The following is a 23,629-nucleotide window of genomic DNA, read 5'->3' on the forward strand; positions in this document are numbered from 1 at the left end:
TTATAATCAAAGTACTCTGCATACTTTTAGTCTGTACAGATTCTGTTCTGATGTATACAAGTAGTTTTTTGCTGTTTGGACATTCATCTCCTCAGCCTAAATGCACAGTCAGATTAAATGGAGAAGAGAGATAAAACAGCATTCCCCTGCAAATAATGAATGGGCTGTTGTCATGGTTTGAACCTGGCCAGTAGCTGATCACTGGTTGCTTCAGCTTTTCCCCACCTGGCAAAATAGGGGAGGGACAAAAAGGAAGAACTTGTAGGTTGAAAAAAAAAGTTTATTGATGGCAACAAAACAACGGTAACAGTAGGAAGTCCAAACGGGTAACACAAAACGTGATTGCTCACCAGCTGCTGGCCAATAAGCAGCCCGCTCCCAGCAGCAATCCCAACACAACAATGATCCTGCCATGCAGACTCAAAACAAGAGAGAACCCACCTCCTTTATATATGGAGTATAATGTCATATGATATGGAATACTCCAATAGCCAATCCAGGCCTGGCACTCCAGCTGTAACAAGGAAAGTTCATGCTATGCTGGCCACAGTCAAGGTCAGGCACTCCAGCTATGCTCTCTCCCAGCTCAAGAAAATTAACTCTATCCCAGCTGAAACCAGGACAGCTGTTCTACCACCAGAATAGCAGTCATCTCAAATCAAAAAGTCACTTGCAACCTGAGAAGATGGCCCGGGAGCATAAAGTCAGTAACCAAGATTGCAAGATTTGGAGGGAGCATCACAGGAAGCACTGTATAAATGCATCCTTGTGAAGGACATTAAGAGTGTTGTGCACTGGGACAGTAAGTTAAGTTGTACAGTCCAAATGCATGATTTGCAACATGTTCTATTAAGGGAATACTCTGGATTCAATAAATTAATAATAAGGACTCAGTGGGAGCAAAATGTGTACTTTGATCAAAAAGAGCTGCCAGTCTGACAGTTTCTTCCTCAGACTTTTGCCTAGAAAATACAGGTCTGTTCTATCTCTGTTGGATTGCAACCCTTCTCAACACAGACGAGATTGCCTTTTGCTGTGGAAAAAATCTGAACAATTTTTTGTATTAGCCATAGTTCTGACTCACTGTGAAATAAAGACACATTTAGTGAAACACTCTTTATACCTATATGAACGTAGACATCTTGAAGTCAACAGACATAAACCAATCCTCTCTTTGGAAAAAAAAAACCACCAACCAAACAACTAAGACTACAGTCACTACCCTGAACCTGGATGTGAAGATAAAGATATTGAACTCTATATTAGAGATATCATTGTCCTCACCTCCTCTTTGAGGCAGAAGAAAGCCAACATCCACAACTGCCCTGCAACTGACATAAGGAAAAAGTTCCATGGCTTCTCGTGCTACCATACTCTATCTTCTGCTGAAGCAGACTGAACAAGTGGGTCCTGAAAAATATAAGGTATAATAAACAAAGAGCAGCAAACAGCCAAACAGATTAATATGGCCTCTAGCTGAAGTGTTCAAATCACAGAATTCCGATGTGACCCGTCACACAAGTTAATAGTAGCGACCAAACTTATCCGTACATGGGAAGAAATGCTGAAATCAAAGGAAGCCACAAAGGATGAGAGAGCAGCTCATTTCTCCTGACCATGACTTTTAGTATACTAATAGATTTTGGGGATGTGAACAAGAATCAGGTACAGCAATCACTGTGACTAACAGCAGAAAGACAGAGCAGCTGAGGAATAGATGAATTCAAGGAGCAAAACAAGAGCATGCTCAATGATCAGTTGAAGTCTAGAATCAAAAGAAGTCTGTAAACCAAGGAACTCATATATTAGGGTGGATGCCCAAGACAGGCTGTTAAGGAAAAAGAACAATGCCAACCAAAGTTGGGACTAGAAGGCAGTACAAAGAAATAGGAGCCAAAGCCTGAGGTTAGCTGCAACAAAAAGTAACACTGAGCTGCAAAGACCAGAAAATAGGACGCCTTTTGAGGAGACTTCTAAGCCAGACCCCATCAGGTCGGACACACTGGGGTCTCAGCTGCTTTGAAGGCTAGGCTATCAGCTCTGCAGCCGGCATAACTGGGCAGAGCTGCACAAAGGGGTGCAATCTTCACAAGGGAACAGGCACCAGAATTAGTGGAGGTCTTAACTGAATTTTTGTCAAAGCTACTCTGGATACCTAGATCTTTTCCTGAATGTAAGCCTGGGTTTTCAACTGAGATCTGAGTAATCATACACCTGAACAAAACTATGATTTCCTCATTATGACTTTTTTTTTCCTCTGTGATTTTCTTCCTCTGTAAAAACATGTAGGTACCAGAAGGCAGCAGACTTGGAGTCCTTCAACGTACAACAGCATTTGTTGTTAGCTGTCCTGATGTTAGAGATCAACCACCAAAAGGCTTTGGGTTAATAATGAAGATTGCAATTCAGTGGTGACAAGATAGCCTGCAGCATAGATGACTTATGTAGAGGTATGAATCTGTTCAGCCATATAAGTAGTTTCTGTAACATTTAAGGCATTCTAAAAGGAAGTTCTGAATTTCAAACAGATGTTTGTAAAAGCACTTAAGTATCTTCCATGGGGCCAAGGAAAAATACTAACAGAATACACAAGGAGTGCGGACAGTTTACCTTATAAGTTATAAAGCTATTAAGATAGCTGCCACGTTCTTTGCCACTCAGGTTATTTTTGATGAAATAGAATTATTATTCACTACTCACTAACAGCAATCACACCAAAGATGAACAAACCAGACAAAAGACATCTTTCCTATGGTACCTGATATGTTTCATCAGCTCTTTTAGCAACAGGAGCATAGGAAGCCAGAGAACACTAAAAGACGTTTACAGGATTCAAAATGGGTTCATCAGCCCATTCTCTTCCTTCAAGACAACTGAAAATAAAAAAAAAAAAAACTTTGAAAAAACTTGGCAACCTCTGGTCACCTGGTAAAATAACGGGAAGATTTCATCCCCGAAGAAGGAAGAAAAGCAGCTTTGTTGGCTAAACGATAACGTGATAACCTGCAGGAAGATATCAATACCTGAACATCCAAATATATCAACAGTGATAAATAACTAATAAAGTTGTAATACTGAGTAGGCAGGACTATTATTCCAGCAAGCCTTCTTGTTGGAAAAGTCTAAGGTGTTGTTTGCCAGTCAGATGACAACAAGGACCTAGAAGCTACTGCCATTGTTGGCAAGTGCAGAACACAGTACCACTAAGACTGGGCTGGTACTGAAATAATGAGGTTGACTCTTTGCAGGCCCTCTCTGCACCTCCGCTTAGACAAAACTCAAAAAAAAAAAAAAAAACAACAAAAAAAGAAAAATCTTGGGCTGATGTCAGCTTGTCATTACAGGAAAACAGGACCAAGCTCCAAAACACATACCAGAGGAAAATGATGCTGAATATAAGAAGACCTACAGTCTCAGCAATTCGCAGAACATGTTTACTAAAAGCATAGACCTGTAGTAATTTAAAAAAAAAAAATAGATACTTTAAAATAATAAAAGAGATCATTACAATTATACCTAATAATAAAAATGTCCTTTGATTGCTTCATAGAGTTTCCACCTCTTTGTTCTAGGCTATGCTACAATTACACAGTAATAACTTCAGACACAGTTCTTTTTGCTGAGAGGACTCCACTGACTAAGTTCCCCAACAGTTCCAGCACTGCAGCAACAATACTCTAACCAGAACAAAGAAAGGACAACATAATGGAGAAATACATGACCACATATGAGTATATGGCAAGAAAGCTTCTCCCATCAGCACTGGCAGCTTCAAGTGCTTGTGAAACCGCACCCTAAGATTCTTTGCCTAGCCTTTCCAATGTATACCTTTATTAAATCCTTCCTAGCTTGAAGCTACTTCTCTTTGTTAGTCTTGAAAAACAACACAGACATTTAATAATTCCCACAGTATAAGACATAAGGTTTTGCAGCCTTCTTCCTACAGGCAAAATTAATCCTACTGTGTAATCTTCATATAAAATATAGAACATGAAACAAAGAAATGGACTGAGCTATGGCTTGTATGTCATAGCACTTTTTCTGATGTCTGTTTCATAGGATCTTCTGTAAGATGTTCTGCAAAAAAAATAAAAATAATTTTCTGAGTTTGAGTGACCTAGTATATGCACACCCACAACACAGACATGCATATTAAGTTTGTAATACCATACACACTCTAATCTCTCATCTTGCTTAAAGGACACTCCCTAAACCACTGGCAATGACTCTCCCATCGCATGATGCTTATGGACTCTGCTTCAGCTAAGAACTGTTTGCAGATATTCAAAGCATGCAAGAGATCTTTCTTTACCTTTCTGACATAACCTCCCCATGTTATCAGCAAGAAAAGGACCTAATCCTTTCAAAATCACTGGTCTCTCCAACTTTGCACTGAAGAAATACTGTCAGTGGGGAAAAGCTCTGAGCTTTCTCCTTACCTAAGACTTTAAGCCATGAGTAAAGTTTTCTACCCATGGGTAGAGTTTTCTGTGATGAGTCCTGTTCACCTTGTTCTTTTCTGACACTGGCTTGCTCAAAAACTTGCATGTTTAATTGAACATAGACACACATTCATCTCAAGACAAAAAAAAACCACTGGACACTGTAGAAAAGGAAGAATATAAGAAAGAGTTCTTCTATAGTACTGAAGCAGTGGTGGTTGAGCACTTTGCATTATAGTCCAATGATATGGGAACTCCTGTATCTCACCTGTAATGAACAATGATGATATGGCCCTGCTTGAGCAGGAGTATGGACAAGATAAGCTCAAGAGGTCCCTTCCAACCTCAGCTGTTCTGTGCTATCAGGTCAGCAGTGAATCCTACAATCATACCCCAATTTGCCTCTCATCCTAGCTGGCCGTGGAAACCTTCAAGCACAACCCTAAATTTACCATGACAGAAAAATAACTACAGTTGGCATACTGAAAGCTTCCAGAATGTCACAGGATAAATGTCCATTAGCAGACTGTACAGCAGATCTGTCAGTCTAGAGAGGAGCCTCCAGGAAGGATACTTTGTATATAAATTATATTATTATTAGTTTCTAGTGTTGCATACTACACAAGCTCACTCAGACAAACCCAGCTATTGCAGAACAGGTCACCAGCACTGCTCAAAACTTCACTTCTTCCTGTTTTTGAACTTACTAAGCAGTCGCAGTAGGAGACCACTGAATAAGGTGCCAGTGAAGCTTTCTTCTCTCTTTATGCCAATGTGTTTGTTCTTACTTGTCCTTGATGATTAATATCATCCTGAGATCCAGTCTGGGAATCAATCAATTAACAGACTGTTTTGCCAATTATTAGGCCTAGCATAAAGGACACAGCCAGCATAAAGATGAACCAATAACCAAACTGTATTTGATACAAAAGGGTCAGTACATGGGTGAGCACTGGGGGTACAAACAAGTCAATCAGATTATACATAACCGACATCAATCCCACTGACCCCAGTAATGACACCGCATGACCAACAATGGGTGGAATATATGGTGAAATGCAGTTTCCTGTAGAAGGGACAGGAGACAACCAAGTCAACAAGCCAAACACATAAGACCAAGGAAGCCACATACTGAATCTCTACACAGCCCACATTTAGAAAGGCCAGACTTGACTGGAGCCCAGTTCCAGGGAGGCAGGAGGTCCTTCCCCAACAGGAAACTCTGCAAAGTGCATCCACCTCACAGACAGACACTGCCCCTTCCTGCAAGTGGTCCCAGCTTTTATCTCTAAATGGGACACCTGACCTTTCTTTACTTAATGTGGGACACCTGGGGCTCATTTACCCAATGGCTCTCCCTGCCAGGCCGGCCACACCCTGGAGGAAAGCCTAAAGGCAAACTCACCCCCCCCTTTGTGAAGGGCTGTGGGAATCACCCATATGTCAATTTTAATTTGGGGCTTGGGGTTGAAGCCCCCACATTTCACAGGCCAACCCAGATGGACCTTAATGGCCAGCCACCAAACACCCACTTCATGAGGTCAAGTTCTGTTTCCCTATCTGTCAGACTGGAATTTTTAAAGTCAGGGAACACTTAGCACCAAACTTACTTAAATCAAACAACTGTAAAACACATTGTCCAGATTCTTCACACACATTCTGTGGTGACCGTACTTACTACTTATCTACACAAAGGAAAAGGGACCATTTCGCTTACTACTGAGGGGCTTGCACAGTCACTGTTGAAGTCCCCTCTAAAAATAATATCATCTTCATTTCCAATATTATTACCAAGGTTGGCATCTGTCCAGGAGTCTCAAAAGAGCTTCTTAACCAAACATAAGCATTTCCTGTGCAAATCCTTCTCTTCTGTTAATGAACAGACCACAAGAGGACAGGACCAAGCTAACACACTAAGACCATATGGTAGCATATACCTTATCTACATTAGCCCAAGGCATCATGAGGAGATGAAATGGAGTGGCTGTGCAGTTATGTCTAAGTCCATCAGAAAAACCCTGAGATACATTTCAGCCTTGAGGCTGGGTGGGCAGAGAAGGCTCTGAAGGTAACTCTTACCTTTCCCAGAAAATGTTTGCGGTACAGCTTGGCTGTAGGGTCACTTTCCAGTTTCACTTTACCACTCCAGGGAAAAGGTACATCAGACAGAGTTGGACTCAAGCTGGAGAGGTTGTGGCTGGTCCCTTCAATCCAGTAGCCCCCAAACTGGGGTAAGATAATGAGAGGATATGGCCAGCCTTTCTGTAATACCTATTCAGGAGGACAGAGAACAAGAAAGCTGAAAGGTGAACAAGCTGAAAGGCCAATAAAGTCCAAGGAAAAACAGAGGAGAGCAGTACTAACTCACCTCATGGATGCTGGGGTAAGGAATATACTCCTCTTCTGTCTGAAATAAAAAAAAAAATTAGCAAAAATGCATGACATCTTTTAAAGTGTTATGCTCTCATGATGGCACAAGCTGTTCCATTCTGTCCTAGTCCCTCTTTAGTTATACTTTAGGATTTATGGTTAGACTCCATTTCCCAAGTCTCAACATTGTAATATAGAACTTTGAGAACAATATATTTAGGAGTTCAATTTCACCCACCTTCCTCCTTGAAACTACACAGAATACAGGCATGCAAAATGAGGAGGTAGCCAAATTAGAAGCAAATTGGATGAGGTTAGGAGTAACAGTGTCTCTCCTTTCCTTCCACACACTGTTAGACAGTTGCTGTTCTTCTGCAGATAGAGATGACAGTAGGGATGGTAGAAATAGTACTGTTATTTACAGTGAGATCAAGGTTGTACCATCTCCATAGCTAGACCTGTAGTATACAGCTGAGCAGTGCTGAGGCATTACTGCAGGAATAGGAGCAGTATCTGAGTCACTTTATGCCTCTTGGATGTCCCTTCCATCATCACAAAGAGCACCGACTATCTGTCAGAACTGAGATGTATCAATTCTCTATGTGGCTTTTTTTAAAGATCATTCCAAGAGTAAATTCAAGGTCAAGGTTGATTTTAAGGTTACTGTGCCTGAGCTGAGACTGAAGGAATGGAGAGGAAGAGTTAAGAATTTACAGATGGGGATCTGTTCTCATTGGCCTGATATTGAGGGAAACAAACCAGCTTTCTAGTAGCATCTATATGAGTCCTCAAGCAGACTACTGAAATAAATGCAATGTGGCTTCACAAGTAATATTATGATTCTTACACTGAATAAAATTTAAGAAATTACTTAGTCAAAAACTAAGATTGTTAATAACCACTTAAATTTGAAAAAAGGAAGTACTGATTCTATTTCAGCTACATAGTTTCACCCTCTTGTGCAGCAACATTATAAGAAAAAAATAAAAAACAAACAGCGCAAGCATATGTGTGTTCTTGGGCTGTTTGTAGGCACCATGTTCACACCAAGATGAAAATACACTTCAAGACAGGTCAGTAATTATCTGCCATTCTCATCAATTTAGGAAGCCACAATGACTTGGCCTGACCTTGAGAGGAGCTGGAAGGGAACATCTTTGTTCATCCAGACGACTTCCCTGGAAACATAAAGTCACAGACAGTGAATCCTGTGGTTTAGCATGTCTGTTTCACTTACCCTCTGTGTTCTTCTCTGTATCCCAAATATGAATATTTTGTCTCTCTATATAATTTTCTGGTTTATGCAAGTTTGGAATAAACAGGAGACATAAAGCTAGAACTTGGCCAGTGTGAGAGAAAGAAACCAGGCCTGTGAGAAACTAAGAAAAACAGCCTGAGAAAGCAAAAATTGAGGTTGATTGAAGGAATGCCTCAAACACTCGCAAGACAAAACTATGAGTCATGGTCTGGATAGTGTGGAGATCAAAGCTGATAAGGCTGTCCCACTAACACAAGATGCATCTGGAGGAGGGAGCCCTGTGGAGACAGGATGGCTCTGCTCTGGGGCACCTGGCCAAATTTCAAAGGCCATCCGTCCAGTGAATTACCTTTGCTTCATTATCCACAAAATGCATATTAAAGTTAACACCTCTCAATATGCTAACGAAGGCTATCACAATCATGCTAATTACATCATCCCATGAAACACCTTATCCTTCTCATCCATGGGATACATAGGTATGTGGGTCTACCTAGGGGACAGACCCAAGTGTTTATAAATCAAGGGGGGGAAAGAGAGGGGGGTCCTGGAGCGTGCAGTGAAGCGAAGAAGACGGCCACCTCCTGGAACCCTCACTGGCAGGATCAGCACAGAAACCCAGACTGGTGATCTGTATTTCCCTATTCCCTCTATCTCCCTCTTTTCCTTTTCCTATTAAGAAATATAAGGCATATTGTATTGCTTACCACAACTTACTTAGCCAATTATCATGTGTTCAGTTAGTACACTGAGGGTAGTTAATAAATGGTTGGATTTGAGACTTGTTTCACCATTGTCCACTCTGTTAGGGATTCACGAATCCGAGTCACTTGTCTCCCTCATCTGAGAGGGATGTGACAGCCAGTCCCCTAGTTTGGCATTAAAAATTACAAAGCTCCCCCACCACCTTACATTTCTTAAAAAGCAGAATACTTTTGATTTCTGTCAACTATCTCCAAAACTGATTATCTTATTTAATTCCCTAATCTCTTCTAGCTACTTCCTATCCCAAGCAATAAAAAAAGGGAAGAGATAAAGTCAGAACACAAAAGAACAGCATTTCAGACCATTCATTCCTGTTCTACTCTTCCCTCTCCCTTGAAGATACTGTCAAGCAGAGCACAAAGAACCTCAGAGCAGGGTTAAGAGAAGTAACAAACACTTGTTTTGAGGATTAGGATTAAATCTCTTATTAAGTAGATGATGTGTCTTGCTTCCATCCACATAAGGGAACAAATCTGTCTCTTGGAGGTAAGACAGAAAATCAGAGCTGCTCTCCATCTATACATCTGACTAGTGCAACAGACTTCTGCAGGCAGCAAGGAGCCACATAGCAAAGCCTTGAATGAACATCTGCTTTCCTAGGCACCGTTAATGTGAGCTGGGTTGGAATGGCAGGGCAAAAGACTACTGGATACCTAATTACTTCCTGAAACAGCAGCTGGCATCCAGACTTGATTCTTTCTTAAGGCTATTCTATCCTCTGCCTTCTCACTATGGCAACAGTAGCTCTCTTCCACCACACTTTCACAGCAGAAGCACACAACAGGAAAAACTTAGTGAGAATAGCCCCAACACAGACTGAGCAGTGGCCCAGAACACAAGAAGGCAAAATAATATGGGGGCCAACAGGCTGCATGAAATGCTGGCCATAGTCCCAGTGGGCATCAATACAGACAGAAGAATAAGAGGCAAAATTTGCATTGGAAGCTGAAGACCAGGACTGAAGTTGTAGCTTTCCCTTATACCCAAACATGAGTATTCAATTACTGTCACCTAAATCTTGTAACTCTCATACTGGAACATGATGCTGAGACTACATTTTTTATACACCATCAATGACTGGTTAATGGACTAGCTAATCAGGCATTGCAAACAGGATAAGCAGCTCTCAACTTTGTTCTGAAAATGAGCAGGATCTGATTTACAAAGCTATGTCTATACAAGTATTCTACAGTGGAACTAACTTGTAAACTAGGATCTGGTAGAAATATGTAAATCTCAGTGGAGCTCTACTATGGAGATTTAAGAAGCTCAAGAGCAAAAGTTTGGCACCAATGCTCCAGCCCTATAGGGTGAAAAAACTGCCAGTATAGCAACATTAACACTGAACAATAGTAACATTACATCAAGGATTAATAATGACCAGGATGCTCCTTGAAGGAGCAACAAAAGAAAAAGAAAAAAAAAAAAAAAGGTATCCACTACACATAAAAATGAGGTTATAGAAAAATGAGAAAGCTTATTAAAAGAACCTAAAAAATGAGCCATAACCTTCATTAAAAGATAAGGAGCCAGACCTTGAGCTCACAACAAATACATAACACCTTCAAAAATCTCTTAGAAACACCAAAAGTAAACCGGTATGGCTAAACTCCAGGGTAATGGACAGTAGTAGCAGATGCACGAGGGTATTCTTCACAGGTCTGAACAAAACCTCAAAAAATAGCATTAACAAGTTTTAGTTGGTTAAATATAGAAACACAGTAAAGCAAGTAAGGAACAATCTGCAGATAACATAACAATAGTAAAAAAAAATTATTTTCCTTAACTATATTAGGAGAAAGAAGCTTGCCAAAATGTCTACAGGGTGACACAGGATCAAACTATAAAAGCTGACCTTAGAGAGAGACACCCCCCCCAAATTTATTTTTTTTAATTTGCATTTTCAACAACAAAGTCTGAATAAATTAGAACTATTCTTCATAGGGAAATCAGAAGATTTGTTTCAAATTGCAATGACAGCACTGACAGAATGAACAACTAATTACCAGGACATAGCGAGTTGTAAAATTCAGATGGAACAGAGGCTGACAAGTAATCTTTACCTTTTCCAGAGGTAGTAAGTAACCATTCTGCAGTTGGGGAAGTCATAAATACAAGAAAGTGGAGTGCATGACAAAGTGCAAACGGATGTTTTGTTGATGTGATCTGGAGTTTCACCTGTCAACCTAGTGTGTTGGGTCTCATGAGGAAAGCTAGGTTCTGAAATAGGGGTCTCTGGAACAGTTCTTTGGGGCAACAAGTCCTATGCTCTATCAAAATAGGATTAAGACAGGAGGGACACGTAGGTACAAAGCATCCCCAAGCATCCCCATGCCTTCCAGAATGAACTGTGGAAAGTACCATGACAAACTTGCTATGCACTGGGGGTTTCCACACACACAAACAGAGGCTGGAAAACTGCAGTTGTGTAAGATCTCTCTCCTCTTCCCTGGCATTTTTGGCAGATCCAATAACTGCAAAAACTTTCCAGTTTCAAAGGAGGTCCTGGTAGGAGGCCAGCATCTCAAGAGAGGCCTGAGGGAAAACTTCCCAGGCTGCTGTAAAGGAGCTTCTGTTTTTATCAGAGCCTCGACAAAGAGTGGAGGAACGTGCCATAACTGCAGTGTTAAAGGAGCTCCTGGTAGCCTGGGAGCAGAAGACATAAGCCTAAATCTACCAACCTCTCCTCCAGAGTGAAGCTTAAGATACTGGCAAAGATTGAACGCAGCCCTAGTCTGTATAGTCCAAAGCTTTATTTCAGAGGTTAAGCAAGACCGCAGGGAATGTACAGCAAAAGCTGTTTAAGTGTCCAAGCATGGGCAGAACAACTGGTTGATGATCTCTGTCATTCCTCAAAAAGGACAGGCATAAAGTATAGCAGTCTCAGTTACCTGTTGATATACCCTTCCGGTTTGGTCTAGTTTGGCTTGCAGCACCACCTTTAAGAAAAGGCCCTCCCTCACTGTCCCCCTGGGCAGTACTGGAGACAGCATCAGTCTGGGAATCTGATACTCCCAGGGTCTTGTACAGGGAAGACAGGCCTGAGCAGGATGAAAGAACAGACAGCAGAACAAAAAAGAGCTGTCCAGACCTACAGTCAGGTCCAACATGGCACAACAATGCTACAATAACACATGTATTTTAAGGGGAAAGAGCAGTGCCTTGAGGAGACTCAGAACCGACAACTTAGATATAAAAGTGGACATTAAGAAGAAAACATTAAAGGAGTTGTGAGAAAATAAGACTGAAAGATATGTTGAAACTGTACAAACGCAGAATAGAGGTAGTGAACAACACACCATAAAAGACAAAAGCAGGTAAGAGAAGAGGGATTGGCTATATAAGGACATGAAGACTTGAAACATCTGGGTTTATTGGCTGAAATAAGATTTGCTTGCTTTTTAACTGCTTGAACTGTGAAGCAATCTAGAAACAATACATCCCTAAGTATCCTTAACAAAGTATTTACTGTGACTTCACTACATCTGTACACATAGAGCAATGTCGCCAGTAGCCCATTTTCTTCAAGTAATGATTATTAAGATTTTTTTTTTTAAAAAAAAAGGCGGGGGGGGGGTGCAAACTTCATTCCCAGATCTCAGGGACAGATTTCAGTTTAAAAAGAGAGCACAACTTTACCTGTTAATTCATCACACATAGGCAAAATAGTTATGTTAATTTTCAGTCAAAAAATTACATTCCAACCTGATTGTTAAAGTACTCACAAACTAATTCTGTGGCTTTGTTGTTGTTATTTTACAGGAAAAATGTTCAAGTCTCCTGCTTTGCCTTTTACTCACTTGACTGCTAATGAAAATCCCACATTTAATTTTCAAGAATGATTCAACAAATCTAAAAGATAGCCAGTCAAATGGAAGGAAAGGGAAAGTAAAACCAGAAAAGAATAAATAATTAGGAAAAATATAAAGAAAGATCACAACAAATAATAAAAAGAAATATTGGAGTGGGGAGTTTTTTCTTTTGGAAAACATAGTTCTTCCCTTCTTTCAAAACAATTGCTGTCATACTTATGCAGCAGTTATTAATTCTCCTAGTGCAAGTCAGGTTACAAAGCAAGTTAAATTAAAAACCAACCAAAACCAAACAAGGTCTGTGTCTGTCTACACATGAATATACAGAAGATACACTCCCAGCCCCTTCTTCCCCTACTTCTCCTTTCTCATTTGCCAAATAGTACTTCAGCCTCATAACTCTAATATAATCAGCATTCTGCTGCCACCTTCCACCTCCTCACCTTTATAATCCTACCAAATTATTGCATTTTCCTCGTATCCATAATTTGATCGGCCAATTTCCAGAAAAAAAAGTTAATTGTTTCTTATAATTTTATTCCTGCAGATAATAAAAGGGAGGAGTTGTGTGTCATGCTACATGTTGTTAGGTGAAAGTTAACCACAGCATTTTAAAGGTGTACCACTTAGAGAAAATATTGGTAGTCTGTAAGGATGCTCTGAGAACAGATCATCTGAAAAATTTAAGGATTTTGTTGTTAGATATATAACATATATAACATATCATTATATTACTATCTCTTTACTTGGTAGGGCAGGGCTGTTTTTTTCCCGTTTTAGACTATTTTAGTTTTGTAATGTAATATATGCAACTAAATGCACATATTTCCATGAGAGAATTAAGCCAGAGTCCCTTCTTCCTTGTGCAAGTTAAAGATAGGGACTACAGTAGTTATTTACTAAACTGTTTGCCCTTGTTAAATGCAGTTATGTTAATATCTCATTAATCACCTGCCATTAGCAGCTGATACCCAGCAGAAACATAGTCTCTTGAAGAAGCTGCCAGAGATACCTTAATGCAACTTTTATTTTCTCTCAGAATCACACTTCTGCAAAGGACAGTATTATAATAATTTGAGTCTATCCCTTCCATCATGTTGGTTGGAAAAATGAACACAGGAAATGCTTTTGAAAGAGTAGGTATAGGAGAGCAGGCATAGGAGCTTGGGCCTAGAAGAGCTAAATATTCTGCAAGCTCAAATTAAAGGGTATTGGCAGTGAAGTGACAAGAGAAATAGTAGCTGATTATTTGTTTAGCTATGAAAAATCAAGAGATACCAAAGTCTGACAGAATAACTTCTCCTTACCTGCATTTTTTCAATCATCTCAAACAAGTCCACAGTCTGTGAAAAGGAAAAGACAACAGGGAAAAGAATTCAACACTTGCGAAAGCTAACATTATCTTCTGTGGTAACCCAGATACCAGAGCCAACAGCTCCTTCCATGTTTTGGCACAGAAACTACTTGCACACTGAAGACAAGATAGAATCATTCTTCCGTAATGGATAGCATGGACAATACAACTAGCCAAATTGACTTCAGGTTGTGTTGCAAAAGCTTGACCTGGACCCTGATTGGACAGGTATCATGAATTTCTCTCTTTCAAGAGGTCAGACTACTGACTTGATACAGTATAGCGTAAGAAATGATTAAATGAATAAGTGTAAGGTTCTCACAGAAGTGGGCAACTATAGCTATAACACATGCATGCACACGAGCTTGCTTTCAGCCCTTTCTTCTGCCCAGTGGTTCAAGGCACATTCCAACCCTGAGCCAGACGAACATGGACTGACTTTACCTTGTTGGGGACAGCAGGAGCAAGAGCACATGGAAAGCCTTGGGTGCGTGAGTCTATAACATCACTGAAGCAGCACACCCCTTCCTCAGATCTCCTGCAAGAGACAGAGGTAGAAGCGGGGGGGGGGGGGGAGAAGAAAACTTCTAACTTGGAGAACTCAAGATGCCAGTGCTTGCCTGCAGTGCCTCCTTCCGCTGTGTTCTGCTTATGCTTCCTCTCCCCAGACCACTTCTTGCCTATGAGGAAGCTGTCATTCCCTGTGAGAGTCCCTGAGCTGTCTTAACTTACCACTTCTCACCGGCAAACATCCTGGATATAACAGCAAAAAGCTTCTGGCCCTGATTGCTCTGTCTCTGTTCACACACAATATTTTCTTCACAACTTGTTGTGCAAGTGCTGAATGATCTTTTTTGCCAAGTTCTTCCTCTATCTTAGATTGGCAGCAGAATGAAGACAGGTCTCACAGGAAGCTTTGGAATCAGATTTCAAAGCTGAACCATCTTAAAAGACCTGAAAGTTCTGAAATATCACTGAAATCAGCACCTAAAGGACAGCCCCGGTTGCCACAGCCTGGGTATTAGTCTCCAAGACAGGAACATAACAGACACAAGTGCTAGAACAGAACGAATACACCTTCCAGGAGAGATACAGGCACGGTTCTGTGTTACCACTGCTGGCAAAGCCAACGTGCACATTAGATGGGCTTTTGTCTGCACATCTTCTATTGAAAAATACATTATTATTACAGCAGCAGTGTATACAAATAGCAGCAGCACTTACTTGATTTCATAGAAGAGAAAACAAAAAGTAACACAAACAATACACTGTAAGAGACATATATTGCATTGCTCATTGCACTATGGACAGTCTCACTGATAGCTGCAGGTCTCCTACTGTTAATAAACTTTCCATGCCATTCACAGTTTTTACTAGCAGTCACAACTGGGGTTTAAGTCATGATGAAGGTCACGTAGATGGGGTTGAGAACAAAGCCCAAGCTTCTAATACAAGAGACAAGACTCACCATTTTGTAATGCAACCATGAATACATTTAGAATGGTTTCATTAGAAGGGACTTTAAAGATCATCTAGTTCCAACCCCCCTGCCATGGGCAGGGACACCTTCCACTAGACCAGGTTGCCCAAAGCCCTGTCCAACCTGGCCTGGGACACTTCCAGGGAGGGGGCAGCCACAGCTTCCCTGGGCAACCTGTGCCAGGGCCTCCCCACCCTCATAGGGAAGAATTTCTTCCTTGTATCTAATCTAAATCTTCCCTCTTTCAGTTTAGAACCGTTACCCCTCATCCGAACACTACTGTCCCTGAGAAAGGGCCCCTCCTCATCTTTCCTGTCAGCCCGCTTTAAGTACTGGAAGGCTGCTCTAAGGTCTCCCTGAAGCCTTCTCCAGCTGAACACCCCCAACTCTCTCAGCCTGTCCTCACAGGGGAGGGGATCCAGCCCCCTGATCATCTTCACGGCCTCCTCTAGCCCCACTCAAGCAGGTCTGTGTCCTTATTATGTTGATGCCCCCAGAGCTGGACACAGCACTACAGGGAGGGTCTCATGAGAGTGTAGCAGAGGGGCAGAATCCCCTCCCTCGCCCTGCTGGCCACACTGCTCTGGATGCAGCCCAGGACACGGTTGGCTTTCTGGTCTGCGAGTACACATTGATGGCTCATGGTCAGTTTTCCATCCACTAATACCCCCAAGTCCTTCTCCTCAGGGCTGCTATCAGCCCACTCATCACCTAGCCTGTGTTTGTGCTCGGGATTGCCCTGACCCATGTTCAGGACCTTGCACTTGGCCTTGTTGAACTCCATGAGGTTCACACGGTCCCACCTCTCCAGCCTGTCCAGGTCCCTCTGGATGGCACATCCCTTCTCTCCAGTGTGTTGACTGCATCACACAGCTTGGTGTTATCAGAAGACTGCTGAGGGTGCCTCAATCCCACTATCCATGCCTACAGCAAAGATGTTAAACAGCACTAGTCCCAACACCAACCCCCGAGGAACAGCATTCGTCACTGCTCTCCACTCAGTCATGGAGCCATTGACCACAACTCTGAGTGTGACCATCCAGCCAATTCCTTATCCACTGAGTGGTCATGTTATGTGATCATATAGTGCAGATCAATTGCAACCCTCTAGCTGTTAGATGCATGACTCCTACTGCTTCTATGATAAGAGATCAGTATCTGTAAGTCATGCTGACTCTTGCTTTGAAACCAGAGGCTACATTCCCTGTTGCATGGAAGTGTAACATATTGCTGTAATCATGAAGCTACAGACTATTACAAGGTCCAAGAATCTCTATGCCTACCAATTATCCGACAATTCATAATTTATTGTAGTAGCCCAATGGTATCATGTAACCTGTATATAGGTTGATCTAGACAAAGTAACACAATGCTTCCATCCTGAGATTTCTCCTAAAATGCAGATGTTTAATGCATCTAGAGATTAAAGCCATAATGTATATGAGAGCAAGATGTAAGAGTTAGTCTTGACATCCTTAAATAAATACTGGTCTAGTTAGATGGCAAATGTATTTTAAATGAATATTTACACCAGCACATGCTTTATTTATCATCTTATTTATTTACTTGAAGCATGTTTGGAACTAATAAAATTTATGTCCAAGGCAGTACATGAAAGATTTTCATTATTTCTTTTATAAATCTGAAGTTCCTGCGAGCACTAAAAAGGTAACAACTTACTTTGATACATTCTCATTTTCAGCAACTAACCATCTCCAGAGAAGTAGCACTTATGTGCAAATGGATGCCCTAAGGCCTTGTTGCATGCTATAGTGTTTCCCTTTGGCATGTCACTGGTTTGAATCCTGAATCATTCAAAAGAGAGTAAAATACACACCTGCAACATGAAAATCCAGCAGCTCCTACATGATGTCAGTGTGACCAGTCCTGCCCCTGTTCTCTCAGCATAAATTCATCCCTACAATTTGGACTGCCCAGAGCACTTCGTGCAGCAACTGCTCTTTACCGTTTAATTGTAGTACAGTTCTATTGTCAAAATGACTCCAGCAGATGCCAAAATCACTAGTCTCATTTAGAGATGTTCTCAATTCTGTCACAATCTCAGGTTAGGAATGTGGTGAGGGACTTTAAAAATCCAAAAGTATGACTCAGATTTTATGTTATCTTTCATAAAATATCACAAAAATTTGAGCCCACTATAACTATTGCTTGAAAGTCCATTCATGAATTCTGAAATTCTGGAATAAAAAACACTAAGCTCTATCTATAGAAAGTTCTTTTCAAATTGGACCTTCAAACTCTTTGATCACAGAAAAGCTTTCTTCTGAAAAAGAAAAGCAATTCTGCAGAGTGGGAGTGGAATATGTATATGCAAACGTATGCTTGCTGAATCTTTATTTTCAGGAAATGGCAACAAAGAGAAGCAGAGGGCCTGGAAAACACTGAAAACTAAACTAGGATTTATCATTACATTTATTATGACAGTAACCAACGCATTCATTTCAAGCAGGTAGCCAAACCAAAAGTAGACACTGCTGATCTACTACTAAAGACTCCACTTTCAATTTTGAAACAGTTCGAGAAGCACCTTAGCAGACCTCTAAACCATTATCTCCATACACACAACTCTGCTCATGCCCTGTATTCCTGTCTTGCAGCATCCTCTGCTATTTCAGTCCTGGGATCTCTCTACACAGCTCCCGCAAAATCATTCCTATCTGCTATAACTGAGCCAGTTCAATAACCAAATCAACACAAATGCTTGTTCTGAAAAAAGCACAGATTGGCCTTGACAGATTTCATACATCCTTTCATAGGTATTCCAGAGGTAAAGAGCATTTTTGGCACTCTGAATAGACAAATCTTCAGGTAACTGTCTTCCTGAAAGTTCACAGGGAAGTGGGTGCATAGCTATTATAAACACCTTTGCTAATCTGGAAGCCTTCCAATAAGAGAAACAATACAGCATGATTTACAGCTAATTATGGAATGACAGTATAATAACTAATCCCAGCCTGATGAGTGATTATGGCAATGAGACACTGATACTTTTTTTTAATCCTTCACTAAGGACAGGCAATTCAGAACTGACGGTAATTTTAAACAAGATCAGTCCTGAAATGCTCATATGGAAAATTCTGAGCAACCACTTCCCTTGAGCAACAGCTCTTTGATTCCCTCGTTCCTCCCTTAGAGGGACGTATTCGCTCTACCAAATACAAGTTTTAGGTGTTCAGTGAAGACAGCCAAAAACATGACATGAATAGCCTTACTCTAGGAACACGTGTACAGCTTTGAATTTTGCTCACACAGATTCCTAAAATTCAAGAGAAGGAATTACCACGAGAGAACTAGGAAAAGGAAGCAAGTACTCCAGATGAGACGAGGTTTGCCGTCAGATGGCTACAAACTTCCCTGCCTACAGAATCTGACTTCCAGCTGCACGCCCCTTCCTGGCTGCTGGGGAGCTTCCGTGAGACCCTCTGCTCCCACATGCGGGCAATCCCTGCTCAGGATCTGCCTCTCCTGGCACCGACAACGTGGGCAGGCTATGGAAAAGGCCCACCGAAACGTGAGCAGGGTATGGCAAAGGCCCGGAGAACCCGGCTGGCTTTCACCAGGCACTACGCTGCAGGGCAGGAGAAAGGAGAACTCCCGAGGGAAATCTCGCCACGCACCAGCACTCCCACCTCCTGGGAAGAGCAAACTGGAGACCTCATCCCCTCCCAGGGAGGCAGGGGAAAAGCCAGAGGGGCTCACTTGCGGCCCTTCTTTCCCTTCAGTGAGGGGCGCAGCCGCCCAGCCTCACCGGCCCCCCTCCTCCCGACCGGAGTGGGGCCCCCAAAGCCAGAGCCGGACCCGCCGTCCCTCACCTTCCTCTCCTCGGCCTCTCTCTCCTCGGCCCCGCACTCTTTCGGGCAACCCCCGAGGGCTCTTCCTCCCACTCCCACAACACGGCGGCCACCGCCGGGGTCGGGACGGGGTCCAACGCTTCACCCCAGCGCCCGAAGCCGCTGCCCTGCCCTGTTTCTGGGCTGCCGGGGGAAAGGAAGGGAAGGGCAGGGAGCCAGGCGCCCGGGAGGAGCGGGAAATGCGGGGCCACCCGGTACCAGCCCCCGTACCGGTACCTACCCTCCGCAGGCTCTGGCAGAGACGCCGTGCTCCCGGGAAAACATGCTGACCTGTCCTGCTGAGTCAGCGCCCGGGTTCCCCCCTCAGGAGGCTCCTCCGCTCCTGCCTCGCCATGGAGAAGGGCCCCGGCTGCGTCCCAAGCCCCGGCTCCCGCTCCCGCCCCTCCTCTTCCTCCCAAGCCGGGCTTCAAAGGAGAGACCGCAAGGGCACCTCACAGCGGGGATCGGGTCGCGGCCACGGGAAAGACAAAGAGGACGAGGAGGAGGAGAGATGGGGAAAGATGAAAGAACGAGGGATGGAATGATGACTTCTGCCCCTTCCGCTGTAGAAGGTCAGTTCCCCCTAGATCCCCCCTTTCTGGGGAAGCCGCGGATGGTGCGCAGCCCACAGGAACGCTGCCGGGACAGCCAAGCCGAGGAAGAAGCCGCACTCTGGGCTGTCAGTGATGGTCAGACAGTGTTGAACAAAGGTGGCAGAGGGGTCTCTTACTCAACTCTCCCGAAGCTCTCAGTATCCAGAGGGGAAAGTGAGCATTAAGGCAGACCCCCACAACCTACCACTCCCTTCAAGGGAACACTAAAAAGGTAACAAACTCATCAGCCTTAGGTATTTGGAGCTGATTTACGTCAAGTACTACAGCGATTTGGCTCTACATCTCCCTTATGAAATAGCACACTGATCTAACGTAAGCTATTCTCTAGAGAAGCTCAAATTTTAAGAGGTCAGAAACCTTGAAACCTCAGAGAGTGTATCTGCATTCACTCATCAGTAGATCATCATTTCTGATAAAAACTGAGGATAAGAATCTTCTGTTGCAAGAGTATGTATGTACTTGTGTTTAAATAAGAACACAGAGCTCTTCTGGACATACTTTTTTCCTGTGATTCTCCATTTCATTCCATAGGCTGATGTAATGTTTCTTCTTTACACCAGGGCCTATAAAGGCAGCAGCTACAACCTTATGCCAAGTGTCAGCCTCATACTGAGTTTGTTCTAATTCATGAATGGGACAGTAGGAACCACAGAACGAGACAGAATTTGGGAGGAGCCAGACGGCTAGGAAAAGATGCAAAGGACAAGTGAAAGCAGAATACAGACACCAGACAAAATATGAGATAGCTGATATAGATGACCAAAAAAAAAAAAAACCAAAAAAAAAACAACCCACAAACAAAAACCCAGAGAAAGCAAGCAGCTATATCAAAATTTTAGGGATAAGTGTGCAGCAATTTCATCCTAATGCTTCCTACTGATGATTATGGGGGCTTCAAGGGTCTGTGAGTGGGAAAAGAGACTGTAAGGAGTAAGGAATCAATCAAGGTAGGTGGCAACTTTGAATGGACAAAGAGAAGATCCACTTGCTGGTTTAGGAGCTTGCATGGAGGCCAGGTGTTTCCTTTTCCTCTTGTCATCCTCTTTTCTTTTTTTCCTTTTTTCTTTTTTTTTTTGCCCATCAGCTCTGATGCTAGATTATGGGCCAACTCATACGGCCCCCTCCTCACTCCAGATGCCTCCCAGATACGTCCAGGGTACTGAATACAGCAGCTGCTGTCTGCACAGGCAGTTCTTATTCCTGATCCACCTGGATTTCTGAGCAGAGTTGTGACTGGGCTAAGGTAAAGAGCCAAGCTTGCCACTTCTGCTGCTTCCAGGAAAGAGGAAGAGACATTATTTTCTGCTGCTAGAGAGGGCTGCCAGCAGTAACTACTGCCCTCCCCCATCCCAGAGTCATTAGCAGCAGCAATAGCAAGCCTGGCCCTGCTGAAAGCAAAGCACATAGAGAGGCTGGGGTCCTTCTCCCATTCTTCGTCAGCTTGCCATTACAGATAAGAACCAACTTTGTTCACATACAAAACCACACTGGGCTCTGCTTTCATTTAACTGCCTCACAGCTTCACCTAACCTGTGCAACTCCAGTTGTGTACAAAGCCCTCAAGACCCACCAGCAAACCAGTGAACAATTATTAGATACCCTAATTACTGTTTAATTAGCCTCCTTTAGCAATAATCATATGACAAAATCCTTTCTACGTGTGAACAAATCACAGGCCCCCTGTCCCCTTACTGTTCCTCAACTTACACAGCTGATGCAACAACCTAAGCCTTTAGTTGTACTAAGTAGATTTCATTTCTGTTGATACTTGCATTCTTATATGACTAATTCTGTGTACTTACAGTCCCACGTTGTAATCCATATATGTCTATATTCGCATAGATCATTATTCATTTTACAGTTCTGTGTGTTTTAGGGACTGGCACGCAAGTTTCTGTTCCTTCAGGTATCTTTCAGGTATGTTAATATGTGTATTCTAGTAATTGACATCTATACCTTTTGCTATGTATTTTCACAGTTTTTGTTAAAATATTTTTTTTTATTCTTGTAACTGAATTAGCATTGTATCTTGCTCACACAGGAGAAGTCTGTATTAGCTGTAACACAGAATCTGATCTCTGCAATGTTATTAATTATTTGAGTCCTTGTAAGAACATCAGAAGCTGCACAGTATCACAGAAACACAGCAGCACATCCTTCAACAGTAAATTCTTCAAGGCAGAATTTGTATTTTTTTATGTTTTACTATAATGTTACACTCTGTCACAAACTCATAGTTAGAAACATAAATGTTTTCACATCATCTGTTTCTACAGATCTGTGCACACAGCTTCTAAATATAGCAGCTAGTGTGCAGAGACAGCACTTTCCACTGCCCACTTGGACTCATTTTATTTCAAAGGTTGACAGAATCAGGGTGGCATTCCTTTGAGTCTGGACAGACCCTCTTTCATGCCCCTCTGCCTCTTCAGTTTGTCTCATTACCTACACAGACATCCCCACTTCCACTCTCCTTCTCTCTCTCCCCAGCTGCTTCTCTACACAATGCAGTATAGCACAAAGTCTTTTAAAAAGCATACAGCCACTTTCCCTGCTGAGGCGGAAACTGCCCCAAGGTACATCCGTTACACAACCAAGCAGCAGAGAAGATCTAGATCAACCCTCCCCTAGCTACCTTTGCTCCCATTCCTTCTAGATGCAAAATATCTTTAATTGGAATTGCAGGCAAGATGAGAATAAAAGCAGCTGAGCCATTCATCCCCTACCTGAGCAAGGATCTCTCATCCCCAGCTGGTGAGCGGATGGAGGCAGGGAACCCAGCTGCTCTCCTTTCCTTACACCATCAATTATTCACGTAGGTTGCAGTGTCCTCCCTCTCCCTCCCGCCCTTTCTCTTCCGCTGCCCCCACCTGCGGATGAGCGGAGAGCGAAGAGCGAGCAGGTCGGTACTGTCGGATTTGAAACTAGAGATCATTGTCGATCGAACAACCGGTCTGGGGAGCAGCCCTGCTCTTAAGCAAAGATTGGCCCTAAGGGAAGGGGGCCAGACTGGCAGCTCCATAGATGCAGCACACCCGCATCCTGCTCCTTGCACTGCTAATCCCAGACCTGCAGGAATGACCTTTAAAAATGAGAGGGTTTGCTGTTTGTTTGGGGTTTTTTCCACATAAAAGCACATTATTTTTTTTAGTCTTCTCAAGTATAATGACAGTTATTTGGTGACAGTGAATTGAGTCATGTGAATTCATGATCAGAGTAGGAAGGGAAAGCAGCAGACTGGAAAAATCTGCAAACTGCTTACTTAGTACTGATTTAGTTGCATAGCAAAGGAACCGAAAGAGGATAATCTGAGGGGACAGGATGACATGGTACTTTCTGCAAATGCTTTTGGTACTCATGAGTCATGAGACTGACCCGTAGATTGGAATGATTGTTCAGTCACAATTTTTGCAGATAACTAAAGAATTTCCTATGTAGTACCAGCCTTAGGCAAGGGTAAAATAACTTCTGGCAGACCTAGCTGAAGGCATTTAAAGCATTTTGTAGAGGGCTACTACCTACAACTGGTTGACCGCTTTAGATCTGTCTCAGAGCAAAATTAGGTTTAATTCACAGGCCAAATTAACCACTCCATTTTGCACTGGATTAACTCAGTCTGACTCATTCTGGTACCATCAGTCTGCTAGGGGGACCTTCTACTAAGTCATCTCAAACATCACAGT

At 42.6% G+C, this 23,629-nt stretch overlaps 1 protein-coding gene across 16 annotated transcripts in view; it reads right to left on the reverse strand.

The window, feature by feature from the left end:
• The window catches only part of LOC141955760 (rap1 GTPase-activating protein 1-like), a 50,909-nt gene extending 28,082 nt beyond the window's left edge, over nucleotides 1-22,827 (reverse strand). For 9 of the 16 annotated variants that reach the window (XR_012632785.1, XM_074895390.1, XM_074895398.1 and 6 more), the window contains exons 1-6: nucleotides 19,574-19,700; nucleotides 14,446-14,539; nucleotides 13,955-13,990; nucleotides 7,943-7,990; nucleotides 6,811-6,849; nucleotides 6,522-6,713 (exon numbers count right to left, since the gene is read on the reverse strand). Coding sequence is in view for 15 of the 16 variants with exons in the window: in XM_074895390.1 (XP_074751491.1) it covers nucleotides 6,522-6,713; nucleotides 6,811-6,849; nucleotides 7,943-7,990; nucleotides 13,955-13,990; nucleotides 14,446-14,539; nucleotides 19,574-19,617 (453 nt within the window). In the remaining variant the exon portion in view is untranslated. Of the gene's footprint in view, nucleotides 1-1,284; nucleotides 1,411-6,521; nucleotides 6,714-6,810; nucleotides 6,850-7,050; nucleotides 7,185-7,942; nucleotides 7,991-13,954; nucleotides 13,991-14,445; nucleotides 14,540-19,573; nucleotides 19,701-22,672 lie in introns of those variants that run through there. The other 7 variants (XM_074895408.1, XM_074895427.1, XM_074895381.1 and 4 more) reach the window with 7 other exon arrangements.
• Between the last annotated feature and the right edge of the window lie 802 nt (nucleotides 22,828-23,629).

Source organism: Athene noctua, chromosome 1 (genome assembly GCF_965140245.1).
Source record: "Athene noctua chromosome 1, bAthNoc1.hap1.1, whole genome shotgun sequence".
Lineage (NCBI taxonomy): Eukaryota > Metazoa > Chordata > Aves > Strigiformes > Strigidae > Athene > Athene noctua.